The sequence below is a fragment of the Enhydra lutris genome, unplaced genomic scaffold (genome assembly GCF_002288905.1).
Source record: "Enhydra lutris kenyoni isolate GAN:26980312 unplaced genomic scaffold, ASM228890v2 scaffoldscaffold14, whole genome shotgun sequence".
Classification (NCBI taxonomy): domain Eukaryota; kingdom Metazoa; phylum Chordata; class Mammalia; order Carnivora; family Mustelidae; genus Enhydra; species Enhydra lutris.
The window spans coordinates 357,481-383,009 of NW_019154098.1; the positions used below are offsets into that span (position 1 = coordinate 357,481).

At 59.9% G+C, this 25,529-nt stretch overlaps 2 protein-coding genes across 6 annotated transcripts in view; both read right to left on the reverse strand.

Annotated features, from left to right (window-relative positions):
- Positions 1-373: 373 nt before the first annotated feature.
- On the reverse strand, positions 374-5,174 carry LOC111146466 (glutamic--pyruvic transaminase). Its single transcript, XM_022502017.1, has 11 exons — positions 3,003-5,174; positions 2,789-2,878; positions 2,605-2,713; positions 2,306-2,439; positions 1,910-2,153; positions 1,669-1,748; positions 1,444-1,580; positions 1,178-1,352; positions 938-1,093; positions 725-837; positions 374-653 (listed from the first exon to the last, which is right to left on the reverse strand). Exons 1-11 carry the CDS (start codon positions 3,423-3,425, stop codon positions 563-565), a joined length of 1,752 nt encoding a protein of 583 aa, XP_022357725.1. The 5' UTR covers positions 3,426-5,174; the 3' UTR covers positions 374-562.
- A 62-nt stretch (positions 5,175-5,236) lies between these two features.
- Positions 5,237-25,529, reverse strand: part of LOC111146467 (protein phosphatase 1 regulatory subunit 16A) — a 55,955-nt gene continuing 35,662 nt past the window's right edge. The window contains exons 1-11 of one of the 5 annotated variants that reach the window (XM_022502019.1): positions 13,004-13,829; positions 9,902-10,952; positions 8,545-8,615; positions 8,312-8,457; positions 7,162-7,265; positions 6,970-7,094; positions 6,765-6,890; positions 6,591-6,666; positions 6,388-6,517; positions 6,130-6,295; positions 5,237-5,869 (exon numbers count right to left, since the gene is read on the reverse strand). In XM_022502019.1, the coding sequence (XP_022357727.1) occupies positions 5,489-5,869; positions 6,130-6,295; positions 6,388-6,517; positions 6,591-6,666; positions 6,765-6,890; positions 6,970-7,094; positions 7,162-7,265; positions 8,312-8,457; positions 8,545-8,615; positions 9,902-10,160 (1,584 nt within the window). In that variant the 5' untranslated portion in view covers positions 10,161-10,952; positions 13,004-13,829 and the 3' untranslated portion in view covers positions 5,237-5,488. Of the gene's footprint in view, positions 5,870-6,129; positions 6,296-6,387; positions 6,518-6,590; positions 6,667-6,764; positions 6,891-6,969; positions 7,095-7,161; positions 7,266-8,311; positions 8,458-8,544; positions 8,616-8,891; positions 11,390-13,003; positions 13,830-25,529 lie in introns of those variants that run through there. The other 4 variants (XM_022502020.1, XM_022502021.1, XM_022502018.1 and 1 more) reach the window with 4 other exon arrangements.

Sequence of the window (25,529 nt, forward strand, 5' to 3'; positions counted from 1 at the left end):
GCGATACAGGAGGGCGCGGCCGGGCCGTCTTCCTTAGGCTACGTTTCCAGATGTGGCCACCCCTGGGACTCAGCTCCCGGGTTTCTTCGTCCGGCTTCGTGCCTACCCTGCTGCCTTCCTTCACACCTTCACTCCTCCTCACTTTTACGCGAAGTCTGCCGTGTCTGCCTCAAGACCAGAGGCCACGAAGAGACCCAGCCCGTGCGGGACACCACGTCTGCAGTAAGGGACACTGTGCCTCCCTCCTCTGGGAGCCCTCCTTGACCACTCCTCCTCAAGGCTGACAGATGTCCTGCCTGGGGCTGGGTCTCCAAGCCCCACAGAACCCCAGCTCAGACAGGACATCAGCAGTGGACAGAGGCAGGGGCGGCTCTACAGGTGTGCACACAGCCGGCCTCCAGGTAGTCAGGCTGCTTCAGCTTTATTAAGGGTCTGCAGAAAGGCAGGGGCCCAGCCCCACAGGTAGCAGGAGCAAGTCCAGAGGGCTCCAGAGACCCCCAGGGAGGGCCCTGGCCATGGTAGTCCAGGGCCGGCCCAGCCTGGCCCCTAACGGGGGCGGGGCTCAGGAGTATTCTCGGGTGAACTTGGCGTGGAACTGGCTCAGCTTCTCCAGCAAAGGCCGCAGCTTCTCCATGGGGGGCAGAATGGTCATCCTAAAAGGGTGAGGGGGGTAAGTGAAGGTGCTGGGGGCGACTGGGCTGAGCCATGCGGGGCTGGGCCTCACCGGAAGTGGTAGGTGCCTTCCCGCTGCCCAAAGCCACTCCCGGGCACCACGCAGATGCCGGTCTCCTCCAGAAGGCGCATGCAGAAGAACATGTCGGGAGCCAGGCCCAGCTCCTGGGGGCAGATGGACAGGGCCGGGCGCTCAGACTCAGCGCTGGTTGGTGGGTCCCACCTGCGCCCCCAAGCCCCAGGCCAGCCGCCAGTCGGGCCACACCTGAGCACGCTGCACGGCGCGTGGGGGCAGCTGCACGCGAGGGAAGGCGTACATGGCGCCCTGCACCGGGTTACAGCGGACTCCAGGGGCCTCGTTGAAGACCTGCTCCGTGAGCTTTGCCTTTGCCGCCAGCTCGGCCAGCACCGCCTGCCTCTCCTGTGGCCGAGAAGGGTGAGCTGATCAGACCCGGGGGCGGCCAGCGTGGCGCGATCGCACCCCCTCCCCGACCCTCCCGCTCACCGCCTGGAACTGCGCGAAGGAGGGGTCAGAGGGCGCGGGTGGGCTGACCACCATGTGGAGCAGGGCCTGGCCCGGCACCGGCGGGCACAGCCGCACGCTCATCAGCTTCTGCATCTGCTGCTGCACCGCAGGGTCCATGTTCACAACCTCCACATAGCCGCCACGGAACCCGCACCTGTGGCCCAGAGCGCAGGTGTCAGGGCGGGGCCAGGGAGGGGACCCAAGCCAGGGTGCAGTCCTTGTGACCCCACCCAGCCTGCACGCACTCGCCCATGTAGCCCTTGGAGACCGAATGGAAGGAGGCGAGCTCCTGCTGTGTCGCGTACGGCGGCCCCATCTCCATGAGCACCTTCTTGAACGAGTGGAACTGCGAACCCTCCGCATACACATTGTCCTGGTACACCTGGAAGGGCGGACCAGCGTCACTGGGGAGGAGGGTGCTGTCACCCGGGCCCTGCAACCCCAAGCCCCAGGCGAGCCCCTGCCCACACCTCATCAGCCATCAGGAAGAGGCGCTCCTCAAAGGCAAAGCGAATCACGGCCTCGATGCACTCGCGGGCTTGCACTTGTCCTAGGGCGCAGGGGATGCACCATGTCCAGGGTCAGACTGGGGCTCTGCGGGGGGGGGGGGGGGGGGGCCGGCCCCCGGGGGGGGGGGGGAGGGGGGGGGGGGGGGGGGGGGCGGCCCCCGGGGGGGGGGGACAGGGGGGGGGGGGGGGTCGAGCAGCGCACCAGTGGGGTTGCCGGGGTTGATAATGCAGAGTGCACGTGCGCAGCAGTGGCCACGCGCCTGGCACAGGGCGCGCCGCAGCTCGGCCACGTCGAGGGCCCAAGCGCGCTCCTCGTCCAAGTAGTAGTCCACCTGCACAGCATTGAGCTCAGCCAGCGCCGCGGAGTACAGCGGGTACTGTGGGATGGGGATGAGCACGCCTGTGCGGGTGGGACCCTCTCCCGCCACCAGCAACTTCAGCACCGTCTGTTGGCGGGATGGGGAAGCCGGGTTGGTGGGGCCCATGGGAACGGCACCTGCTCCCCGCCCAGCCCAGGAGCACTGTGCCAGGAGGAGAAAGGTCCGCCCAAGCCGCAAGAAAAGAGCCACGGTGTCTTCCTGCCCTGGCCCTGGCCTACCACAATGGCGTCGCTGGCCCCAGTGGACAGGAAGATGTTGTTGGGGTCTGCGGGAATGCCTCCGTCGCGCAGCTCAATGTACCGGGCGACGTCCTCCCGGATCAGCTGGATACCCGAGCTGACACTGTAGGCCCCTGGGCCGGAGGGCGGGGCAGGACGGGGAGAAGAGGACCCGAGAGGCTCCTTAGCCATCCTCGGGAGTATCTCCCAGCAGTCGGGTCCACCCCTCCCCTGGGATGGCCTCCCACCAGCTCCCGCTCCTCCCTGGGGCTTTGCCCAGTTTGGGCACTGGCACTTACCCAGGCTGTGTCCCCCACATGCCTGCAAGATGCGCTCAGCCCTCCTCTTGGCGTCCTCAGGGAAGTCGGGGCTGTTCAGGAGATCGGGGTGCACACAGAGGGCCAGGACCTGGGAGCAGCAGACACTGAGCCCGAGCACGTGGGTGGGTTGGGGAGGGGCACCAGGGCAAACACTGAGCCTCACCTGACGCAGGAAGGTGATGGGCTTCTGCCCCATGGCCTGCGCGTCCCCGATGTTGGCGCGGATGACCTCAGTGAAGGGCTTCTTTACCCCCTGGGAGGGAAAGGGCACAGGGGTGAGGACAGGACAGGTCCTCGTCCTGTGTGACTGTGGGAATGGGCCTGATGCAGCTGTCCAGGTGCAGCCTGGAGGGCAGTGGTGGGGCCCAGGGCCATACCTGGCGCAGTTCCTGCTCCAGCTCAAGGGCGCGCAGCACAATGGGCCCGCGCACTGCGTACTCCACCCTCCGAACACACGGGTTCATGGTGTCCAGCGTCAGCACCTTCTCCTTCAGCCCGTTCATCGCAACCTGGCTGTGGTCACCTGCCCTCAAGGCCATGACCCTACTCAGACCAGGCAGGAAGGTCAGGACACAGCAGGATTCGGGCGGGGGAAAAGGAGGCTGGGTCCAGACTCGATGGGCCGGGGCTGGGAAGAGGGAGCCCGTGTAGAGGGGCTCAAAGTGAAGGGCGCCCTCTTCGCGGCGGCCTGCTGGCCCCACTGAAAGGGACAGAAAAGGCTGAAGAAGAAGTCGGGGCCGCTGGGCCCCGCCCCACCCGTCTGGGCACAGTTCTGCCCCAGGGAGCCATAGGGAGTGCATGAGGAGGTAGGCGGGGCTTGGGGCGAGGCCCAGTGCCCGCCCAGTGTCCCCATGACAGGGGAGCAGGAGACCTACATGGGGGGTAGGGACAGACAGAAGGTTCAAGAAGCTCTGTGGGACTGGGCCTGGGGGAGGGGAGGTGTGCTAAGTGCCCAGATGGGTTGGCAGAGCTGGGCAGAGCTAAACCCCCAGGGGAAATGGAGCTGGGACCCTGGAGATTTACCCCAGCAGGGCTCTGCCAAGTCCTAGCCCTCTCAGGCCCCCCATCTTTGCTTGGGCCAGCAAGCCTGTCTCCCAGGTAACTGAGTCAGGCCTCTATAGAATCCTGGCGTTACTGGGGGAGGGGAGCGGAAGCTCAGATTTGGGCTTCCATCTGGCTGGCCCCTCCTGGGCTGGCAACCATGGCCCGCAGGCTCCACGAGCCCTGGGGTTGGACCTTGGTCCCAGATCAGCAGTTGGTGGAGGCCAGAGTCTCTGGGTTGGGATGCTGGGCGACAGGGTAGGGCGGCTCTGGGCCCTCGGACACTGGGCTCCTCCGGGCTGCCGTTGTGCCCTTTCAGCATGCCCCAACCCGGAGCTGCCCTTGGGCCACACCAAAGGCAGGGGGACCTAAGCTCCCCCTCCCTGTTGCTCCTGATTGGCAGAGATAGTGGGAAGCAAGCTGTGATAGGCCATCAGGGCCCCACCTCCCCAGGCCCTGAAGGGCGTGGACAGGCCATGCCCAGGGGTGGCTACCCCAGCTGCAGACACCTGATTCGGAGCGAAGGTCAAGGAGCCAGCCCTCTGAGAGAGGCCATGGGCAGCTGGCCGAGCCTGACGCCAGCCTGGGCTCCTCTGCCCTTGCTGGCCAGCAAGGAAAGAGCAGGAGCCCCAGGCAGCCAGCCTCAGTCTCCCCTCGCACCTCTCAGCTCTGGGCCATTTTGCCTACCCCTACCCCTACCCCCTGGGCCCTCAGAGCAGAGCACAGGCTAACAGGACCCCAGCCCCGGGCAGAGGCGGCCCCGCCCAGCGCTGGCAGCTGACTGCAGTGGCCACTGGAAGCTGCGCTGCCCCCCACACCCAGTTTAACCTGCAGCCTAGGCCCCGGCTCCCCAGCTCTGCTGAGGACACCCCGCCAAGCAGTGATGCTCCGGGAAGGATGAGCCCTGCACACACGGGGCTGACCCGTCCCATGGGCGAGAAGGTGACCCGGCACTGGCGGCCACGCAGGGCTGCCCACCACTGACACGCAAGCTAACAGCACCCTCGGCCCTCCCACCTGAGGCCCCTAAGGGGCCCCTGTCACCCTGACACATTGTGCCTAGCCAGCTCAGGATCTGGGCGGCCAACCTCTGGTCCCCTTTGCCAGCCCAGGCGGAGCCTGGCAGCCAGGCCCCGGGATCAGGGCTATGTGCCAGAAGCGGGGGGACTCATCCCCCAGGGAGGTTTCTGACTCCAGCCTTCATACGGACTCTCCCCTCTGGCTTGAAAGTCTTGTGGGAAGGCCCCTCCCCTTCCACGCCAGGCTCCCTGCTCCTCTGCCATGGATACCCCCAGCCCTGAGCCCCAAGGAATGTCCTTCCGCAGCTCCCCGCTCCTCTCAGGAAAGGAAAGAGTTACAGAGGAGTCTCCAAGAGGCTGGGAAGGCAGGGAGGCAGGGCACAGTCCAGGCCAGGCTTCCCGCCCAGCGGCCGTGAGCCTCACTCCTACGCAGGGCCAGGCAGCCCCGAGCAAGCCCGTACAGGCCCCACAGGGACCGGCACACCCAGCAGCAGCACCTCCGCGCCCCACCCTCAGGACAGCGGCCACGCTGACACACACAACAAGGCAGGTGGCAGAATAGCCCTTTATCAAGAGGCACACGATGGAACTAGGTCTCTGCAGCCGGACGGCCCCCCAGGAGGGCTTCTGCCAGAGGCTCATCTCTGAGCCAGGACGCTGGCATCCCCGGGAGGGGAGCTGAGGGAGGTCCCGCGCCAGCTCTCTCCCAGCAGCAGCAGCAGCAGCAGCAGCAGGGCGTACACTGGGGTCCCCAGAGCAGGGTCCTCCGCGGCAGCCTCCGGGGGACTCCGGGTGCCAGCCCCTCACATGAGCAGGCAGCAGGGCCTCCTCTCCGCGGGGGCCTCCTCCGAGGGCGCGGTGAGCTTCAGCAGTGGCGGGTCTCCACCGGCCCTGGGGCTGTGTTCCGGCTGGGGGCTCGTAGCAGCGGCGGCCGGCGGGCTGGGCTCGGGCCCCTCGGGCCCCTCAGGCGGGGGACGCTGCAGCTTAGCGGCGGCTCGCTGGCGCTTCAGCTCCGCGAGCGTGTGCTGGGCCTTGACCCGGCCCAGGGCATCGGGGACACAGCTGTCCAGGGGGCTCAGCTGGTAGGAGACGCTCCGGTCCAGCCGCTTGGAATACAGGTGCCGCCCTGGGGTGCCTCCGACTCGGCCGTTGTGCGGCCTGGCCGACTCGGGATCGTCCTCCTGCTGGGGGAGCGCGGGCCTCAGGGGCCTTCTCTGGCCTCCCTGGGCCTCGGGCTCCAGGCTGCATGGCCGCCCGGGGCAGCAGCCACGCCCATGCAGCACCGGCCCGCTGTGTGGGCCCAGGGTCACTGGTCCCACCGACCCCTCGCGCGGGTGTGGTGGGAGAAACGTGCACCGACGTCAGCTCACATGCCTGCTCCGCACACGGAGGGGAGCACCCAGGCCCGCAGCTACCGGTCCGCAGGCTGACGCCGTGGGCTCACCTCGCTAGGCCCGGAGCGTAGCTCCACGTCCGTCCGGCCAACCTCGTCCTCCTCGGGTGGCTCCGGGCTGGTGGGCGGTGGCTGTTGCCACACAATGGCCTCCTGGGCATGCTCCCTGCGGTACAGGCTGGTCCGCTGGGTCAGGCTCACCCTCCTCACCACCTTCCTGGGGGACGGCAAGGGCAGGGTGGGGGGAGGCTGCCGGCAGCGGGGTGAAGGCCGGGCGGGGGCGGGAGGGGGCTGGAACGGGGCGCTCACCCCCGGCTGCCCGCGCTCGAGGTGCGGCGCCGCGGCAGAGAGTGCCGGCGGCCCTGGGCGTGCAGCAGTGCGTCCTGCCTGTGCTTCAGCTCCAGCAGCCTGGTCCGCACCGCCTCGTCCCCGCACACGTCTAGGAGAGGCGGGTGGAGGGTCACCGGGGCCCTCCCACCCAGCCCTACACTGGCAGAGGCGCCCCGGCTTACCGAGAGGCGTCTCGTCCGCCAGAGACTTCCCATTCAGATCGGCCCCGTGCGCCACCAGCAGCTCCGCCAGGTGCACCTGAGGGCCAGCGAGCCGGGGCTGCTGAAGGGCCCCGAGCCAGGAGCCGGGACCCCACGCGCCCCTGCGGCCGAGCTGGCCACCCCTGCCGCACTCACCTGGCCCCAGTAGGCTGCGGCGTGCAGCGGCTCCCAGCCGTCCTGGTCCCTGGCGCGCGGACTGGCCCGGTGCTCCAGCAGCAGGACGGCTGCCTCGCCGAACCCACTGGCGGCCGCAACGTGCAGCTGCAGGCGAAGAGCCGGAGCCTGTGTCCCTGCCAAGCCCCACGGCAGCCGCCGCCCCCTAGCCCCACCTCGCGCTCACCAGCGTGGCCCCGTGGTCCTGGGGGTCATCGATGTCGGCTCCCGCCCGCAGCAGGCCGCGGATGTCCTCCAGCATGCGCAGCTCGGGCAGGGCCCGGGCCCCCTCGATGCTGTCCTGGGTGATGCCTAAAAGGCGGCGAGCTCAGCGCCGGCACTCTGGGCGTCCCGGGTGGACAAGGGGGGTCACACTCACCACGGTTGGCCATGGCCGTCTCAAGGCAGTCCAGCGTCTGCTCGTCCTCACAGAGGTCATAAGGCATGTTCCCATCGGTGTTGACGGCCAGGAGGTCAGCACCCCTGTGGGAGGAATGGACAGAGGCTTTGGCCACAAAGCCCTTCCCCCACGAGGCCTCTAGGCCACCCTCTGCAGAGGACTTCAGCCTGTGGACAGTGTGGGTCAAAGACGGACAAGGCCCTGGACCCGGCCCTCAAGCCAGGCGGGCTGTCCCCCAGCCTCCACCTGCCTCTGAGCACCAGGTTCCACACCCACGTGACCCTGTGAGCCCACACAGGGGGCCTACCAGCCGAAAGCGGGTACCAGGCCTCTCGGAGCCTCAGGGAGCAAAAAGGAGAGGGAGGAGGAGAGCCTGGATGCCAGAGAGGGCCGTAGGGAACAAGGCTCAAGGAGAGGCAAGGCCCGGGGGAGGATGGGGAGCTGAGGGAGCCCAGAACACGAAGGTGGTGCTCCCCGGGCACGAGAGCCGTGAACACCCACCCACCGTCAGCACCCAGACTGCTCCAAGGACAGCCTGAGCCCCTGACCACCCATTCTGCTGTAGCAGTCAGAGTTGAGGGGCTGGGGCAGTGGGGGGAGCTCCCAGACCCTGGAAAGCCGACCACCCCTCCCGTCCCCCACAGCTCACGTGCAGAGAGGTCCAGCCCTGCCCCAGCCTCCTTGTCAAAGGCCCCATCTATGTCTAGGTGCTCCCTCCGTCTTCACCAGGGCTCCCCTCATCACTCGGTCCAGAAGGGCCTATCTCTGTGCAGACCCCAGTGAGACCAGAGCTAGAGGTCGAGGCCCACCCTCAAGAGTTCCCAAACTCCTAAGGGGGCTTGGTAGGAGGGAGCCCCCAGGAGAAGCACCACACTTCCCCGAGCACATGCTTGTTCCCCTGGGGGCACAGTGTCTGCAGCCTCCGTCCAAGCCCTGATCTCCAGGCCGGGCTGATGTCAGGGCGGGCAAAGGGGAAACACAAGCCCAGGGCCAAGCTTCCTCCCCAGGACACAGCGGCCCTGCATCTCAGGATGAACGGCCTGTGTGAGGAAGGCCCCGCCTCTCCGGGCCCAAGTCCCGTCCCTCTCCCATAGAGACGCCCTCCCCCGAGGCAGCAACGGGGCCCTACCAGCCGATGAGCAGCTCCACCAGTTGCAGGTGGCCGCAGGTGGCCGCGGCGTGCAGGGGAGTCCAGCTCTCGCTGTCGCGGGCATTGACCTTGGCCCCAGCCTCCAGGAGCTGCTGCACCATCTCTCGGAAGTCATCAATGCAGCTCTACGAGCCACAAGGCCTGAGTGCCAGCGCCCAGGCCAGCGCCCCCTTCTCTCCCCACTACGCCCCCCACCCCCCCGCATGGCTGACCTGGTGCAGGGCCGTCAGGCCATCCTCGTTGGCCAGGTCAGGGCTGACCCCACTCTCAAGGAGCTGGCGGACTGTGAGAAGGGGGCGGGAGTGTGGTTAGGGCACAGAGCCACAGGGCAGCACTGCTCTAGTCCAAGGGCAGGGTACCCAAGGAGGACAGCAGTGCAGGGCCCAGAGGGGCCCCCGAGCCCAGGCTGAGGTCTCGAGAGCCAGGGCACTGGGCCTCTGTCTACCCCCAGTGTGCCCGCCCCGCCCCGCCCCCCCCCGGCAGCGCCAAGCAGGAGCCAGCCCTCCCCGCGACGGCTCCCCACGAGGGCTCCCCGCGACGGCTCCCCGCGCGCGCTGACCCTCGGGCTCCTGCATGTGGGCGGTCCTCACGGGGCGCCGGTCCGTCCCACTCTGGCTGGGGTTCTGGCTCCCTCCTCCAACAATACCCTCACTGGGGCCCCTGCTCCCCCGTTTCTCCCACTAGTTGAGTGCCCCAACCCTACACACACCGCAGCCCCGAGCAGGCTCCCTGCCCAGCTGCAGCCTGCAGTGTGGGCCCGAGGCGTCCAGTGCCCTCCAGGGTCTCCCCTCAGCAGAGCTAGCTCCTGTCCTCATGGTTCAGTGGGCCCAGGCTGTCACCAAGGTCACCTCCTTAACAGCCTGGGCCCCTCAGACTGTGCTCCACAGGCACTAGGAGGACTCAGCCTCCTTCCCACAGTTCCACGGCCTGTACCACATCCACCACGCCGCCCTCTACTTCCCCTGCCTCAAGGCACCGCCCTCCCCTCCTTGCCCTCTGCACCCCCAGCCTCTGCCCCCGGGAGGAAGGCAGGAAGAACCCTCCAGAGCCTCTCCGGAGAACAGAGGGGCTGTGAGCACACAGGGTACAGGGGAGGAATGAGGAGGCTGCTAAAAGCTCAGGCCCGTGGTCTAGCCAGGATGGTCCTGAAGGGGACGAAGAAGTCAAAGACGGAGCCAGAGCAGGTGCCAAGGGGGCTGGCCTGTGGGGGACCCCTGCCCCCTTGTTCTAACCTGCTGAGGTGAGCGCTACCGTCCTCCTAGACAGAGGAGGAGACGGAGGACCCAAGCAAGCAGTGGCCAGGACACTCCCGATCGTCACCCAGCACCCTGGCAAGAGGTGGCGAAGGCCATGGGCCACTCCCAGCTCCCCTGATCGAAGCCCTGGGCTCTTGTCCGGGTGCCCCTGCCCAACCCCCCATCAGCTTACCCCCGCAGCAGTACCCATGTGCACAGCCCACCACGGGCTGGCCACGGGGGGGCCCGCCACGGGGGGCGTGCTGGTGAGGACGTTGGCCAGCCCTGGGGCCTCCAAGGAGGGCACTGCTCCCTGGGGCTCGGCCACGCTCACCTTCCTCCAGGTCGTTGCGGGCAGCAGCCTCCAGAAGGGTGACGCTGGGAGGGAAGAGGACCCGCTTCTGTGGCCTGCCCCCAGCTGCCTCCTTCCGCGGCTGCTCCCGATGGCCCTTCTTGCCCTGGGCCTCCTTCTCCGCCTGGGCCCACGCCTTCACCTGCTGGGCCCGGCGCTTCTGGGCGTGCTTCAGCCGCTCCTGCGCGTTCATCCTGCCCACCACGGGCATCTCTGCCAGCAGCTCCAGGTGCTCGGCCATGGCGGGGGCGACCTGCCAGGGGGGCAGCTCGGGGCACCAGATTGGGGAGCACCGGGGCCAGACTGGGCCTGAGGAGTGGGGCGGTGGGCTGGACCAGCACCCTTGGGGGCATCCCCTCCCTAAGGCTTGGCGGCGCCCTCTGCCCCTGGCAAGGCTGGGTCACAAGGCCCCACGCCGTGACCAGGCCCAAGCGGTCCTGAAGGACACGGACCCCAGGCAGAAAGGGCAGTGTGGGAGGTGCCCAAGGGTGACACCTCGGCTGCTCAGCGGGCAGGGCCTCACCTTGCTTTTGGGGTCAGGGTGCACCGCCTGTGGGAAGCAGCCCAGGACCTGGGCAGCCTCAGTCCAGGGTCTGAAGCTAATTACCCCGATAACAAAGTCGCTGTATCCTGCCACTTCGATGAGGGCAAAGGGAAGGCAGGGCAACGGGCAGAGGTCCTGGGAGTGCTCGGGAGTTCGAGAAGCCCCCTCCCCTTCCGGGCCTCAGGATCCTGGGTGGGGCCTGGGGACAGCCATTGCCTGGCCTTCCCTCCGTGCTCCTATCTGTCTTCCAGGGTCAGGACGTGAGCGCTAACAGGGAGCTGCAGCCAAAGGGCCGGACCCACAGCCACAGAGAGGTCAGGGCAGGCTGTGCCCTCTGAGTCCTGCGGTCTCGGCCCCTAGCGCCCAGGAGTGAGTCTGTCAAAGCAGCCAGGGTACCAAAGGCCCGGCAGGCCTGGCGGCTGCGTCCCCTGCTGCCTCCTTCCGAAGAGCAATAGGTCCGGCTGCAGGCTGCTGGCGGCCTCCACTCGCCTGGGGGGGAGGAACACGGAGCCCATCACAGCCACTGCAGGCGGTGCAGGCCAGCAGGTGAGAGGGCCAGCCCCGGCCCCAACAGACCCATCTCTACCCCACAGCCAGCGCAGCTGGACCAGAATCCTGGCGGGGGCACTTGCCACCTGACATCACCACCCCCGGGGGTCCCAGAAAGGGCAGTCCAACTCAGAGCAGGGGGCAAGGAGGGCTGGCCGGGCCGCGGGCCTTCCCCATGAGGCTGTCTCTCCACTGCCCAGGTACTGGCCTCTGGGAGCTGTTTTCCGGAAGCTTCTCAAGGCCCTAGCTCCCTCTGCATTGTTGACCTGTCTGCCCCCAGGGTGGACTGCACAAGGTCACCTTCTCCTTGACCACCCCCCTCAATTGCCTGAGGGCTATAGAACCTCACACACCCTGCAGGACACCCCCCACTCCCTCCTGACCACGCCCAGTGCCCTCCCCGCCACCCCCAGGGAGCAGCCCCACACACACACACACACACACACACACACACACACACACACACACACACAGTGTGTGACCTTCACCTCTCCGGCCTTCCAGGAAAAGGACCTGCACAGACCACCCCGAGAGACCATGAGTGAGAAGCAAGGCACTCGGTCTCCAGCCCTGGCAAGGGGTGGGGATCCCAGGCCAAGCCTCCCCGACAGAGTGGGCTCCCAGGGTCGTAGGGACCGGTTTCCCTTCTGGAAGCCGGGCATCAGAACCAAAGCCGCCATCTGACCGGGTTAGCGCCGGCCAGATCTAAAAGGTGTCATCCACCCTGCCGCTTTACAGGCCAACAGAGGGACAGATGTGCACCCTCCAGAAAACAACCAAGAAGGGCAAGCAGCTGTCTGAGCTGATTCCATGTCTTTGGGTTACTCATCTTGAAGGCCATCTGTGAAAATAATCCCGAAGCAGGAAGAAGGATCGGCCTCAGCATCCCCTCCCCCAGCCCAGCCACAATGGGAAGAGCCCTGGCTGGCCCACAGTGGACACTCTGGTCTCCTGGTTTGGGCGGTGGCAGCTTACTTGGGCCCTCAGCCCCTGACTCTGGGGGGCCCACCCTCCTGAAGCCCCTGGTCTGCTCTGGGCCCCCTCAGCAGTGCTCCTTGCTGCAAGATGCCACAGGGAAGTCTCCCTGTAACTCTGGGCAGGTCCCGAGGCTGCTGACTACCTTCTCTGAGCCTAAGGTGACCCTAAGGTGGCCCTGAGAGTGCCCAGGAAACGCTGCAGTGGGCATCCGCCCCCAGGACAGCCTCCATTGAAGGATGGCCCCTCCAGGCTCAGCCCTACGCCTTCTGGGCCCCGGACCCCTGGACCCTGCCTGACACCCCTCCCCAGGCCTCAATCAGTGGCCTTCTCCCGCCACAGTCCAGAACAGCCCACCAGAAGTGAAAGACTTGACCCTCAACTGAGTCACCAAGGCCAAGATGGCTCAGTGGCGTCCACGGAATGGCCAGTGCGCCACACCCAGGCCGCAGGGGTAAGGGGGGCTGGTAAGCAGGGCCTCTCCCACCTCATTCACAAACCCTCCCCAAGTCTCACTGGAATGTCAAACAGATGACCTAGGCAATTTTTTCCAGGTCTCAGCTCTGTGCCCAAGAAAGCTGCACAAGAATGTGGGAGCTCGATGGGAGGCGCCTCCTGGAAGGACAGTGGCCACCACCCTTGAGCCTCTCAGAGCCCACACCCCTAGATCATCCCCAAAGACTGCTGAGAACGCTGCCAGGGGCCTTGGCTTCTGGGACGGGAGGCCCAGTCCCCAGACCCTACCAGGCAGGAAGCCATCGGGGCTGGGCTGAGGTCCCCGCAGCCCTGCAACACCCAGAGCCCCAGCCTCCCAGCACGTCCCAGTCCTGATCCCCACTGGCTCCACAGGATGCCACGCCTAATCCAAAGTCCCCTGCCAACCACCCCACCACTTGCCCCCTGGTGCTGGCCGCAGTATCTGTGTGAGGATTAGTGAGGGTGTGACGGTGTGACGGGAACGGGAACTGGAACTCGGAGCCGGACTGGGGCGGGTAAGGGCCCCTTTCCTCACTCACGCCCTGGTTCAGAGAGAGGAAGACGTCGTGGATGGGGGCTGGGGCAGTCGCACTGCGTCAGGCCTGAGCCGGTCACCCGCCTTCCCTCTGGTTGTGGGGTCTTCCCACCTTGCAGATGTGAAGCTGTGTGTGGCTTTTTGGAGTAGATTCCTATAACTTGCAATCAAAAGAGTTGGTTTTATTTGCCGCATTATCCCCACTACTGCCCCTCTCCAGAGGAACAAGGTGCTGGGATGGCCCCCAGGGAAACTGGCGCAGACCATCCTGGTAAGGTGGGCGTCCCACAGACTCCGGTTTGTCTGTCCGTGCCAGCAGAGGGTGGCGAGGGCTCACACGCAGCCCAGCCCCCATTCCAGGGCCGACCCCGGCCTGTAACCCACGTGCTCACTTGCCCCCACCACAAGACGGGCTCGCCTTGGAAGACTCCCATCCCCCAGTGTCCCTGAGGCCCGCGGCACACGTGCCTCACGACAGCTTCCCGAGCAGGCGGAGGCTGGGAGCTGGACGCCAGACACAAGGGCACGCTCTGTCCCCGCCTGTCTGCCGCTAGACGACAAGCCTGTGGAGGGCACACTCCCTGTCCATCTCCTTAACCACGTGCCGGCACCTGCAGGAGGAGCCCTCCGTCCACGTCTACGAGGGGCTGGGGGACCGGGCCTGGCACAGCTCCGTGCAGCTACGGAGTGACAAGCTCCAGGCCAAGGTGCTCCTCGGGCTGCACCACCCAGTCAGGGTAGGACCAGATGCTGCGCAGAAGCGGCTCACCCACCGCAGGCTCAGGGCCTGGGCTGGGGGGACTGAGGACAGGCCCCTGCCCCCGAGGAGAAGGAAGCAGGCACAAGCGCTGCGAGTCCCGGCCGGCCTCCCAGGGGTGCTCGGAGAGCGGGGATGGGGAGGGGGGGGCGGGGGGGGGAGCAGCGGGCCTGGGAGGCTGCCACGGGCACCTCCCGACTGTGGCACCGACAGGCCGTCCCTGGGGCACACGCACCGCAGGCCCCCAGCGCTACCATCGGGCCCTGCTCCTACCACCTCCGCAACGACCCCCCCCCCCCCCCCCCCCCCCCGTCTGTCACAGGGCCCCCTGCGGTGAGACCCGAGGGCTGAGGGAGCGCCTCCTGTGCCCGCAGGACAAAGGTCCCACAGAAAATACCCAGTTAGATATTTGAGTCCCTGACAACTGGCAGCAGGACACGAGTCTGGACAGCACATGTGGCTGGACCAGAGAGGCCAAGGGTCCCAGCCTCAAGGACACACCTGGGCATCCAGGGAAACAGAAAAGGCCTTGGACCAAATACAGCGTCAAGACACTGCCTCACGGGTGTGCCTCCCCGAGCATAGCCGACCCTTCCCATCGGAGATCGAGCCCTCCTGTGTCCGGAAAAGAGAAGGAGGAGGAGGCCTCCCGGGGAGAAGAGGCACACGGTGGGGGCTCTACCCTCTGAGAACCTGGCTGAGCTGGGAGGGAGGGAAGAGAAGGCTTGACCAGAGAAACAGCCTCAAGGAGGGGGCTTTGACCCTGCTCTCAATCCCCCAATTCTGAAACCACCTCAGCCCCCTGGCCTGGAAGGGGGGCACCCACCAGCCCTGTTCCTCACTGTGGCCTGCGGCCCCTTCCCCACTCCTCCCTCCAGGAGTCCCAGCCGACGCGAGCCATCTGCTGTGCCAACCGCCCACACCAGCCCTTGCTGTGGGCACTGCCCCGTCGCTGAGCCAGGTGAGAATTCCTGGTGGTCTCAAGTTCTCCTGACCGCCCTTCAACTCCTGCCCCTCAGTCCTGACCTCCTCTTCCTGCCAGCGACCTCGTCCTCTGCCCGTTATGCCCCGACCCTGTCACCATCAGTAACTGTCTCCCCTCACCCCCGCTCTGCCATTTCAACTCGACACCCCCTTCTCAGCCCATCGCCTGGCCGCCAGCTCAGTCCTGCAGACGCTGACCACCGCACCCTCATGCCCTCACTTTCAGCTTCAGGCTGAGCTCTCTCCTCCTGTGCTCCTACGCACACGTGGGAGCCCCCAGCGTGACCACTCCAAGCAGGCTCAAGACCGCGGTCCGACAAGTGCGGGGCCCACTCTGTGGAGGCCGCTTTCAGGCAACCAACTTGAGCCATGGAAACTGGAGGACGGGGAGAGCCCACAGTCACCCCCAGTCCCCTGGCTGAATACAAACAGGCCCATCAGGTGACCCACCGCACAACAGCCATAAGCCCTAGCTGACCAATGGGCCACTTACACCTGCACACAGGAACCAAAAAAGGAAAATCTCCCACATTCCCACACCGCCTCGCCCCCCCCCTTAGCTACAGCCCGCCCCCACCTCCTAGCGGCCAGTCTCCCCTCCCTGACCCACACACTGTCCTGCCTGCTGCCCCTTGCAGCGTGTCCAGTAAACTCTCCTTTGTTCTGCCTCCACCTGACTGGGTCACTCCACAATGGCACTAATTCTTTGAGAAATCTTACAGCTCCTTTTGCCTCTTCTCCCTCATTTTCAGGCTCAGCAGCTCCCATGCTTCATGAGTAGACAGAAGCCATCAGACAGGATATCCCCCTACTAGAACAATCCACCTGCCTCTATCTCCCCCCCACAATGTTTCGTCCCACTGCAAGGACCTGGACCCATGTCCCCAGGATGCCTCCAGGACCCCTGTCTCCCAGCATCAGCTGTCTCCTGCCTCTGGGTACTTCCCATCAGCACAATGATCATCCCAACCTAATCGGAAACACAACACACACACGCACGGTGCTGGAGGAGACAGGACATTCGCCGGCACTGCTTCTACTCGTGCTTGGGCTCAGGTTCTACCCAATTCAACGGGGCAAGAAAAAGAAGCGAGCAGATTAAGGACAGGAAGGGCATAAAAAACACTATTTACAAATGACACTGTGTATGATAAAAACCTGATGATCCTAGAGAAAAACTATTAGGGTTAATTAAAACAAAGCAATATTGGAAACTACAAGGTCAGTGTAAACAATACTGTCTCCACAAGCCCTAGCAACAACTGGACAATGAAACATTACGATGCTGTTCATGGTAACACAACAGTATTCCAAATCATTAACATCTAAGAATAAGTCTCACAAAAGAGGCACAAGACCTATACACAGAAAACCACAAAAGCTTTTCCAAGAGCATGAGGGAAGAACCGGCAAGTAACGGTGCACAGCGCTCAGAGTCACGAGCCTCAGAACTGCCGGGATGTCCTTCTCCCCAGCTTATGGGAGGTCCGGCGCGGTCCCTCCCAAAACACCGTGGCTGTATTTGAAACTCACAAAACTCTTTCTCCATGTAATGTGAAACTCAAAAGGCCAAGAACAGTCAGGACAATCCTTAAAAAGAACAAATTTTAAGTACTCACAGTATTCCATAACAGACCTCATACAAAGACTGGTAAGTAAGACTCTAAGGTATTGGCTTGGGGTAAACAGACCCATGGAACAGAGACAGCCAGAAACAGACCCACGATGTGTAGACAACTTACAACAGTGCAGAGTAGCAGAAAAAGAACCTTCCTGATCAATGGAGCTGGGCCAACCGGAGAGTCACATGAGAAAAAGCTCATCTAAACCACGACCCCAGGGGCACTGTGCTTCTCAGCATTAAAGGTGAGGTCGTAGGCCTTCTCCAGGCTGGCCATCAACAGCACAGCCCGTGAGTGACAAGCGGAGCCGCACCGCAGTTAAAAACATTCGGTCCACGGAAGACCCACAAAGAGGGTGAAAAGCCAAGCTACTGACCGGAGAGCATGTCTGCAAATCACAGACCAAGTACTGCTCTCCTGCTTGCCTAAAGGACTCAAAACTCAGCAGTAAAAACCAAATAATATAATTAGAAAATGGGCAAAAGGTGTGAAGAGACATCACACTGACGAGGACACACAGATGGCCAAAAAAGCCACGGAAAGACCTGCGACAGCATGAGCCGTGAGGACACCATGGCCTGAAGCCACAGGAAGTGTCCCTGTGCACCTGCCAGGACAGTGGGGCCCTCCCACACCACAGGGCACATGACCTGGTGCAGCCACTCTGGAAAACAGACCAGCAGTTCCTTAAAAACACTGAGCATGTGCTCTCCACGTGACCCAGCAGCTGCACTCTCAGGCATCTGCCCCACAGACATAGACATTCAAGTTCACACAAAAACCTGAACATGAACTTCACAGCAACTTTATTCTTAACAGGCTCAAACTGGAAATGTCCCAGGCCTTCAACGGACAAACAGCTAACCAAACTCTGTCCCCCACCCAGTGGAACTCTCCAGCGACAAGCAGGGCCCGACTCAGGATGGCCCAGCCTACGTGGTTCTCAAGGGCACTGAGCTCCTCCCTAACAGCCGCACCCCGCATGATTCCATTTGTAAGATATCCCTAATGTGGTAAGATCTCGGGGTGTGCGGCGGGCAGAGGAAGATGGTGGCCATGGCTACTCAGGACAGCACAGCGTCCTGGTCATGGAGCTGTTCTGCACTTGGACACTGGTGACCACACGAACCTGTACAGTTAGCACTAGACAGAAGTAAACACACACATGCGTGCACGGAGATGCACATAACACTGGTAAAATCTGAAAAGGTGTGGAGTGTGTGAATGTCGGTGTCCTAGATACCCTAAGGGAACTGGGGATGTGTGGCAGGGGTCCGTCTCTCTGAACTACTTCTCTCAAATGTATGTAAACCTACAGGGATCTCAAAGCAAAAGGAGTGAGGAAGGAAGGCCTGGAGTAGGGAATGGTATTGGCGGTTCAACGCCAGCACTGCTAAAAGGCAGAAGGAACCCTTCCACCAAACAGGGAAATGGGCCAAGACCTTCCACTAGCACCTCACCTCACCCACACAGGATACCCCTGGCCATCAGTCAGTCTGCCCCCCTCCCCAGCCCCCAGAGCGGAGACCAACAGCGCAGAAGGCACAGAGGAACGGTGACTATCCTGGACCACCACCAGGTGTTCATAATATCCAGGTCCTCCACTAGCCATCCCACTACAGGCACGGCCCCAGTGCTCCAGGGCCATGGCCAGATAGGACATTCCCAGGACAGTTAGCCAACTGGGACCCAGGCTGTGAGCTCAAGTGCTGTATAGACATCTAGCTCCCTGAACTTTCAGGAAATGCACGCTCAAGGATTAAGGGCACAAACGGCTTCCCAAGCACCTGGCCTCATGGGCAGTAGGGAACCATCAGGATCATTCCAGCAGCAGCATGGGAGGGATCGGCTGTCACGTAACGCTGGCTTGGCACAGCATCAGAATACACTCCGGAGACCAGCCCTGTGAGGCTGGAGAGATTACTGTCCTTGCTCATGGCCCGGGACGGCAGACGCTTCTTCTGAGAGAAGCCACAGTCACACTGCTCCATGGCTGGCTACACACACCCCCTGTGCTTCTCGGCTCACAAGCATCGCAAAGCCAATACAGGAATGGGCTTAATGGCCTCCTACCCCAAAAAGGTCATTTCTCCATGCCCTAATCTCTCAGAGTGGCATATGCCTGTCCTTCTGTCCTTCTGCCAGCCTCCCACCAACGGGTCTCAAGGACCCATTACAGGTGGCCCCTTGGTGGCCCTGACTCCCCTCCTGCTGGCACTACTGCCTGGGGCTCCTACGGTCCCTCTGACTCCCCTGGGTCTGGCCTCCAGCTCCCAGCCTCCCACACTCCCGGGAGAACCCCCAGGAAATGAGTGCCTGCTCTGGGAACACACTTGGAACTCGCCACCCTGTCCCATGGTTCATTGACCTTGACACCGCAAACTGTCACCAAGGCAGACCTCGGCTCCAAAAGGCCTGCATCTCCTGCTCCCTCCTGCTTTTACCCGTTTCCTCCACAAGCAGGGCCACCACTGCCAGCACTCAAGGGAAGGGCGGTTGGGGACTGACACACCTATGAGGCACACCCAGGCCAAGGGAAGGGTCAGCGTAAAGGCCCAGAGGGAAGACACTGGGACAGTTTAGGAACTGGGAAGCTGGCAGCAGCAGCAAGGCCGGGCCCTGCTTCCCACTGGGTCTGCATCTTCCACCTGCTGTCCTGAGCCCAGCTGGGACTCCAGCCTATCCTTATTCTGCAGCCCCAAGGCACTGAAAATGCACACGGGGTCCCAACAGGCATGGAAGGCCAGAGCTTCTCAGGCAGCCCACGGATGTCCTGGGTCCAGGGTCTGCACAGGTTTCCCCCGAACACTCAGTAGCCCCGTTCACCGCCCGCCCAGGGCACCAGCCCACCACCATCCAGCCGGGCTAGACCTCCTGTCAGTCCCACGAGCCCTGCACCGAGGCCAGACAGGCTTCCCCGCATGTCCCCCAGCACGTCAGGGTCCTCTTTGAAAACCCTTTGTACTGCGAAGTGTGCCACAAACACAGAAAGTGCATCAAACACACTCCAACTGGACACGCGAGACCATGCAGGCACCGCCCCGCCAGGACAGCCGCAGGCACCAGGGTTTCCCCCTCAGCCCTCCTTGCCTGCGGTCGCCCCCTCCACTGTTGTCAGGTTTCCTACCTTGGCGCACACCTTCCCAACGCAGGAGCGCGGGCACCTCCGCTCCGAGTGCGTGGCCTTTTGCTAGGAATGGTGTGCTCTGCAACTGTGGGGGCTCCAATCCCCTTCCTCCCTATGGACACCCAAGTGCCCGGCACCATCGGTGTAGAAGCTGCCTCTCCCCGCAGCTCTGCGGCACTCCCTAGCAGTACGGTCCCTCCGTACCCGGGCCTCTTCTAGATTCCCCACTCTTCTGCTGGCCTGCCTGCTGATCCCCGAGCCCAGAGGAGAGGTCTGTGCTGTGGCTGTCACCAGTTTCCTCTCCAGCTCCCCATACCTCTGCCAAGGACTAAGTTGCCTGGCCTCAGCTTCCTCCCAGACCCTGGCAGAGAGCCTGTGTCCTTTCTCAGTGATCTCAGTGCCCCCCCACCCCAGACTCCCCTTACCACAGAGCTGCAGAGCCAGACAAAATTGAAGCTATCCTGGTTTCTGTCCTACAATAAATGGAATTTCACTGGGCCCAGGTGACAAGCCCGTGAGGGGATCTGCATCGGCAGTAGACATACAGGGACCACACGAGCCAGGGCCCATGGTGAGCTCTAGCACCAGTGCCTGCAAGGAGCCAGAACCCGGGAAGTCCTCTCCCCAAATGCTGGAGGCCCCCCGCCATATTGGGAGGCTCCCCATTTCCCTTCCCTTTGCCATTCAGCTCCAAAACAAAGCTAATAAACTCACAGCGAGGTGTCAGGGGCCCAGAAGTCTGGCTGGAGGCATCTCCCATTAGAAAAGAGGCTCTCCAGGGCGCCTGGGTGGCTCAGTGCGTTAAGCCTCTGCCTTTGGCTTAGGTCATGGTCTCAGGGTCCTGGGATCGAGTCCCGCATCAGGCTCTCTGCTCAGTGGGGAGTCTGCTTCTCCCTCTCCCTCTGCCTGCCTCTCCGCCTACTTGTGATCTCTGTCTGTCAAATAAATAAATAAAATCTTAAAAAAAAAAAAAAAAGAAAGAAATTAAGAAAAGAGTCTCACTGAGCAAAAAGAAAACCCAGCCCTTGGCTAGGAGAGATTAAAGACAGAGGGCTTCCCAAGACCCCTGGTGCCCCCTGTGGCCAGCACAGCCCCCAGTCCCTTGGGGGCCAGTGTCCCATTCAGTCTCAGTTAGCCTAGTCACTCCAGTGGGCCAGGACCCCATTGTGTAGATCTGGAAATTAAGGTCTGTCAGGTACAAGGTCAACACCACAAAGCTGTAGCCCTGGGTCTTCTCTGACTCAGAACATGCACCCCAACAGCGAGCCTCAGGCATGGGACAGCAGTAGGGGAAGCTGGAGGGAGCTGTAGACAAGACCCATGGGCCACACAGCCTTAGAGCAAGAGATGTGTGGGTGCAGGTGAGCACCCAAAGCACACACATGCACCCACAGCGAGACCCCACCCCCCAGAAGCCTAGTGGGAGAACGAGAGGGCCAACAGAGAGGAAGGGAATTCACAGTGACTACACAAATTCCTGAAGTTGGAGGGGAAACACTGGGAGCCACTGGACAGAGAGGACGGCGAAGGGGTGGTGTCCAGGAAATGACGGAGGTCAGAAAAACTCAAGGACATGATAAAGGGGACTGGTAACACCAAAGCCAACAGAATCCCCATGGCCCTAAAGCCAGCCAAGAACACCATTCCTCTAGGGTGCAGGAGACGGGGCCCAGGACACAAGGTGAGAGAGCATTGGCGCAGCCCTCTGCCCGGCTGTGCAGACAGACAGACGCCATTTCCAACTTCCGCAATGCAGGATTAGGAACAATGGTACAGGGTAGAACACAGCCTCCATCAGCCTGGCAGTGTGCAGTGATGGCGTGTGGGATAAACACCCCGCAACTTCAGGGAAGCGTCAGTGCGAAACTATAAAAACAAGTGACCGAGTTTCTGAGTGCGCACAAACGGCCTGGAAGCAGGGACACCGGTATCTGTGCGCCAACGTTCAGCATGATTCACAATAGCTAGAGGGCAGGGACCAAATGTCCATCGCCCAATGGAAAGATAAACGAAATATGGTCTATCCATACATTGGAATATTCAGCCATAAAAAAGGAGTTAGTTGCAACGCATGCCACAAATGTATTGATAAAAGGACACACAGTATGTGACTCCACTTAGAGGAGGGACCGACAATAGTTAAACTCACAGATACAGACAGAATGCAGGTTATCCGGGGCCGGGGCCTAGGGTGGGAATTGTTTAAGGGGACAGAGCTGGGGCACCTGGGTGGCTCAGTCGGTTAAGCATCTGTCTTCAGCTCAGGTCATAACCTCTGGGTCCTGGGATCGAATCCCACGTTGGGCTCTCTGCTCAGTGGGGAGTCTGTTTCTCCCTTTCCCTCTGCCCCTCTCCTCTCCTCCTTCTCTCTCTCTCTTAAAAATAAATATTTTAAAATATGTTTTTAAATGGCCTTTAAAAAAATATTTCCTTTTGTTGTCTGATTGCCGAAGCTAGGACTTCTTGTATGATGTTGACTAGCAGTGGTGATAGTGGACAGCCCTGCCGTGTTCCTGACCTTAGCAGGAAAGCTCTCAGTTTTTCCCCACTGAAAATGATATTCGCCGTGGGATTTTCGTAGATGGCTTTGATCATACTGAGGTAAGGACCCTCTATGCCTACACTGTGAAGTTCTGATCAAGAAAGGATGCTGGACTTTGTCAGATGCCTTTTCAGCATCTATTGAGAGTATCATATGGTTCTTGTCCTTTCTTTTATTAATGTGTTGTATCACATGGATGGACTTGAGGATGTTGAACCAAACTTGCAGCCCAGGAAAAAATCCCACTTGGTCGTGGTGAATAATCCTTTTCATGTACTGTTGGATCCTATTGGCTAGTATCTTGGTGAGAATTTTTGCATCCGTGTTCATCAGGGATATTGGTCTGTAATTCTCTTTTTTGATTGGGTCTTTGGTTTTAGGATCAAAGTAATGTTGGCCTGATAAAATGAGTTTGGAAGTTTTCCTTCCATTTCTATTTTTTGGAACAGATTCAGGAGAATAGATATTAATTCTTCTTTAAATGTTTGGTGGAGGGGCGCCTGGGTGGCTCAGTGGCTTAAGCTTCTGCCTTCGGCTCAGGTCATGATCTCGGGGTCCTGGGATCGAGCCCCGCATCGGGCTCTCTGCTCGGCAGGGAGCCTGCTTCCCCCTCTCTCTCTGCCTGCCTCTCTGCCTACTTGTGATCCCGCTCTCTCTGTCAAATAAATAAATTTTTTAAAAAATCTTAAATGTTTGGTGGAATTCCCCTGAGAAGCCGCCTCCTGGCCCCGGGCTCTTGTTGGGAGATTTTTTTTTTTTTTTTTGACAGAGAGAGATCACAAGTAGGCAGAGAGGCAGGCAGAGAGAGAGGGGGAAGCAGGCTCCCCGCCGAGCAGAGAGCCCGATGCAGGACTTGATCCCAGGATCCCAGGATCATGACCTGAGCCGAAGGCAGAAGTTTTAACCCACTGAGCCACCCAGGAGCCCTGTTGGGAGATTTTTCTTTTTTTTTTTTTTAAAGATTTTATTTATTCATTTGACAGAGAGAGAGATCACAAGTAGGCAGGGAGGCAGGCAGAGAGAGAGGAGGAAGCAGGCCCTCTGCGGAGCAGAGAGCCCGATGTGGGGCTCAATCCCAGGACCCTGGGACCATGACCCGAGCCAAAGGCAGAGGCTTTAGCCCACTGAGCCACCCAGGCACCCCTGTTGGGAGATTTTTGATGACTGCTTCAATCTCCTTGCTGGTTATGGGTCTGTTCAGGTTTTCTATTTCTTCCTGGTTCAGTTTTGGCACCTTTTTTTTTTTTTAAGATTTTATTTATTTATTTGACAGACAGAGATCACAAGTAGGCAGAGAGAGAAATCCTAAAGATCTGAGCAGAAATCAATGAAATAGAAACCAAAAGAACAAGTAGAACAGATCAATGAAACTAGGAGTGATTCTTTGAAAGAATTAATAAGATTGATAAACCCCTGGCCAGATTTATCAAAAAGAAAAGAGAAAGGACCCAAATTAATAAAATCATGAATGAAAGAGAAACCTGCTGGGTTTAGGCTTTATTTGCTGTTCTTTCTCCAACTCCTTTAGGTGATAGGTTAGGTTGTGTATTTGGGAACTATCTTGTTTCTTGAGAAAGGCTTGTAGTGCTGCATACCTTCCTATCAGGACCGCCATTGCTGCATTCCAAAGATTCTGAACAGTTGTGTTTTCATTTTCATTTGTTTCCATGAATTTTTTAAAAATTCTTCTTTAATTTCTTGGTTGACCCATTCATTCTTTAGTAGGATGCTCTTCAGCCTCCATGTATTTGAGTTCTTTCCAACCTTCCTCTTGTGATTGAGTTCAAGTTTCAAAGCACTGTGGTCCACAAATATGCAGGGAATGATCCCAGTCTCTTGGTACCGGTTGAGACCTGATTTATGACCCAGGATGTGATCTATTCTGGAGAATGTTCCAGGTCCACTAGAGAAGAATGTGTATTCTAACTGGCAGAGAAGACAACCTCTCACTCTTTGCAGGTGATATGATACTTTATGTGGAAAACCCAAAAGACTCCATCCCAAAACTGCTTAAGGGAATTCATATAGGAATTCAGTAAAGTGGCAGGATATAAAAATCGATGCACAGAAATCAGTTGCATTTCTATACACCAACAATAAGACAGAAGAAAGAGTCGATTAAGGATTACATTAAGGAGTCAATCCCATTTACTATTGCACCCAAAACCATAAGCTACCTAGGAATAAATGTAACCAAAGAGACAAAGAATCTGCGCTCACAAAACTGTAGAATACAGAATACAGAATACAGAAGAAATTGAGGAAAACACAAAGAAATGGGAAAACATTCCATTCTCATGGATTGGAAGAGCAAATATTGTAAAATGTCTATGCTCCCTAAAGCGATCTACACATTTAATGCAATTCCTATCAAAATACCATCAACTTTTTTCAAAGAAATGGAAAAAATAATCCTAAAATTTGTATGGAATCAGAAAAGACCCCGAAAAGCCAGAGGAATGTTAAGAAAGAAAACCAAAGCTGGTGGCATCACAATTCCGGACGTCAAGCTCTATTACAAAGCTGTAACCATCAAGACGGTATGGTGCTGGCACAAAAACAGACACATCGATCAATGGAACAGAGTAGAGAGTCCAGAAATGGACCCTCAACTCGATGGTCAACTAATCTTTGACAAAGCAGGAAAGAACTTCAATGGAAGGAAGACAGTCCCTTCAACAAATGGTGTTGGGAAAACTGGACAGCCACATGGAGCAGAATGAAACTGGACCACTTCCTTACACCACACACAAAAAAAAGACTCAAAAATGGATGAAAGACCTAAGTGTGAAACAGGAATCCACCCAAATCCTTGAGGAGAACACAGGCAGCAACCTCTTCAACCTCAGTGGCAGCAACTTCTTCTAGAAACATCGCCAGAGGCAACGGAAGCAAGGGCAAAAATGAATTATTGGGACTTTTTCAAGATAAAAAGCTTTTACACAGCAAAGGAAGCAGTCAACAAAACCAAAAGATAATCCACAGAATGCTAGCAGATATTTGCAAATGACATATCAGATAAAGGGCTAGTATTCAAAATCGATAAAGAACTTATCAGATTAAAAAAGAAGAAGAAGAACTTATCAGACTCAACACCCAAAGAACAAATAATCCAATCAAGAAACGGGCAGAAGACATGAACAGACATTTCTGCAAAGAAGACATCGAAATGGCCAACAGACACATGAGAAAGTGCTCTACATCACTCAGCATTAGGGAAATACAAATCCAAACCACAGTGAGATCCCACCTCACACCAGTCAGAACGGCTTAAATTAACAAGTCAGGAAATGACAGATGGTGGTGAGGATGCGGAGAAAGTTGAGCCTCCTGCACTGTTGGTGGGAATGCAAGCTGGAGCAGCCACTCTGGAAAACAATATGGAAGTTCCTCGAAAAGTTGAAAATAGAGCTACCCTCCCACCCAGCAATTTCACTAGTGGGTATTTACCGCAAAGATACAAACATAGTGATCCGAAGGGGCACGTGCACCCGAATG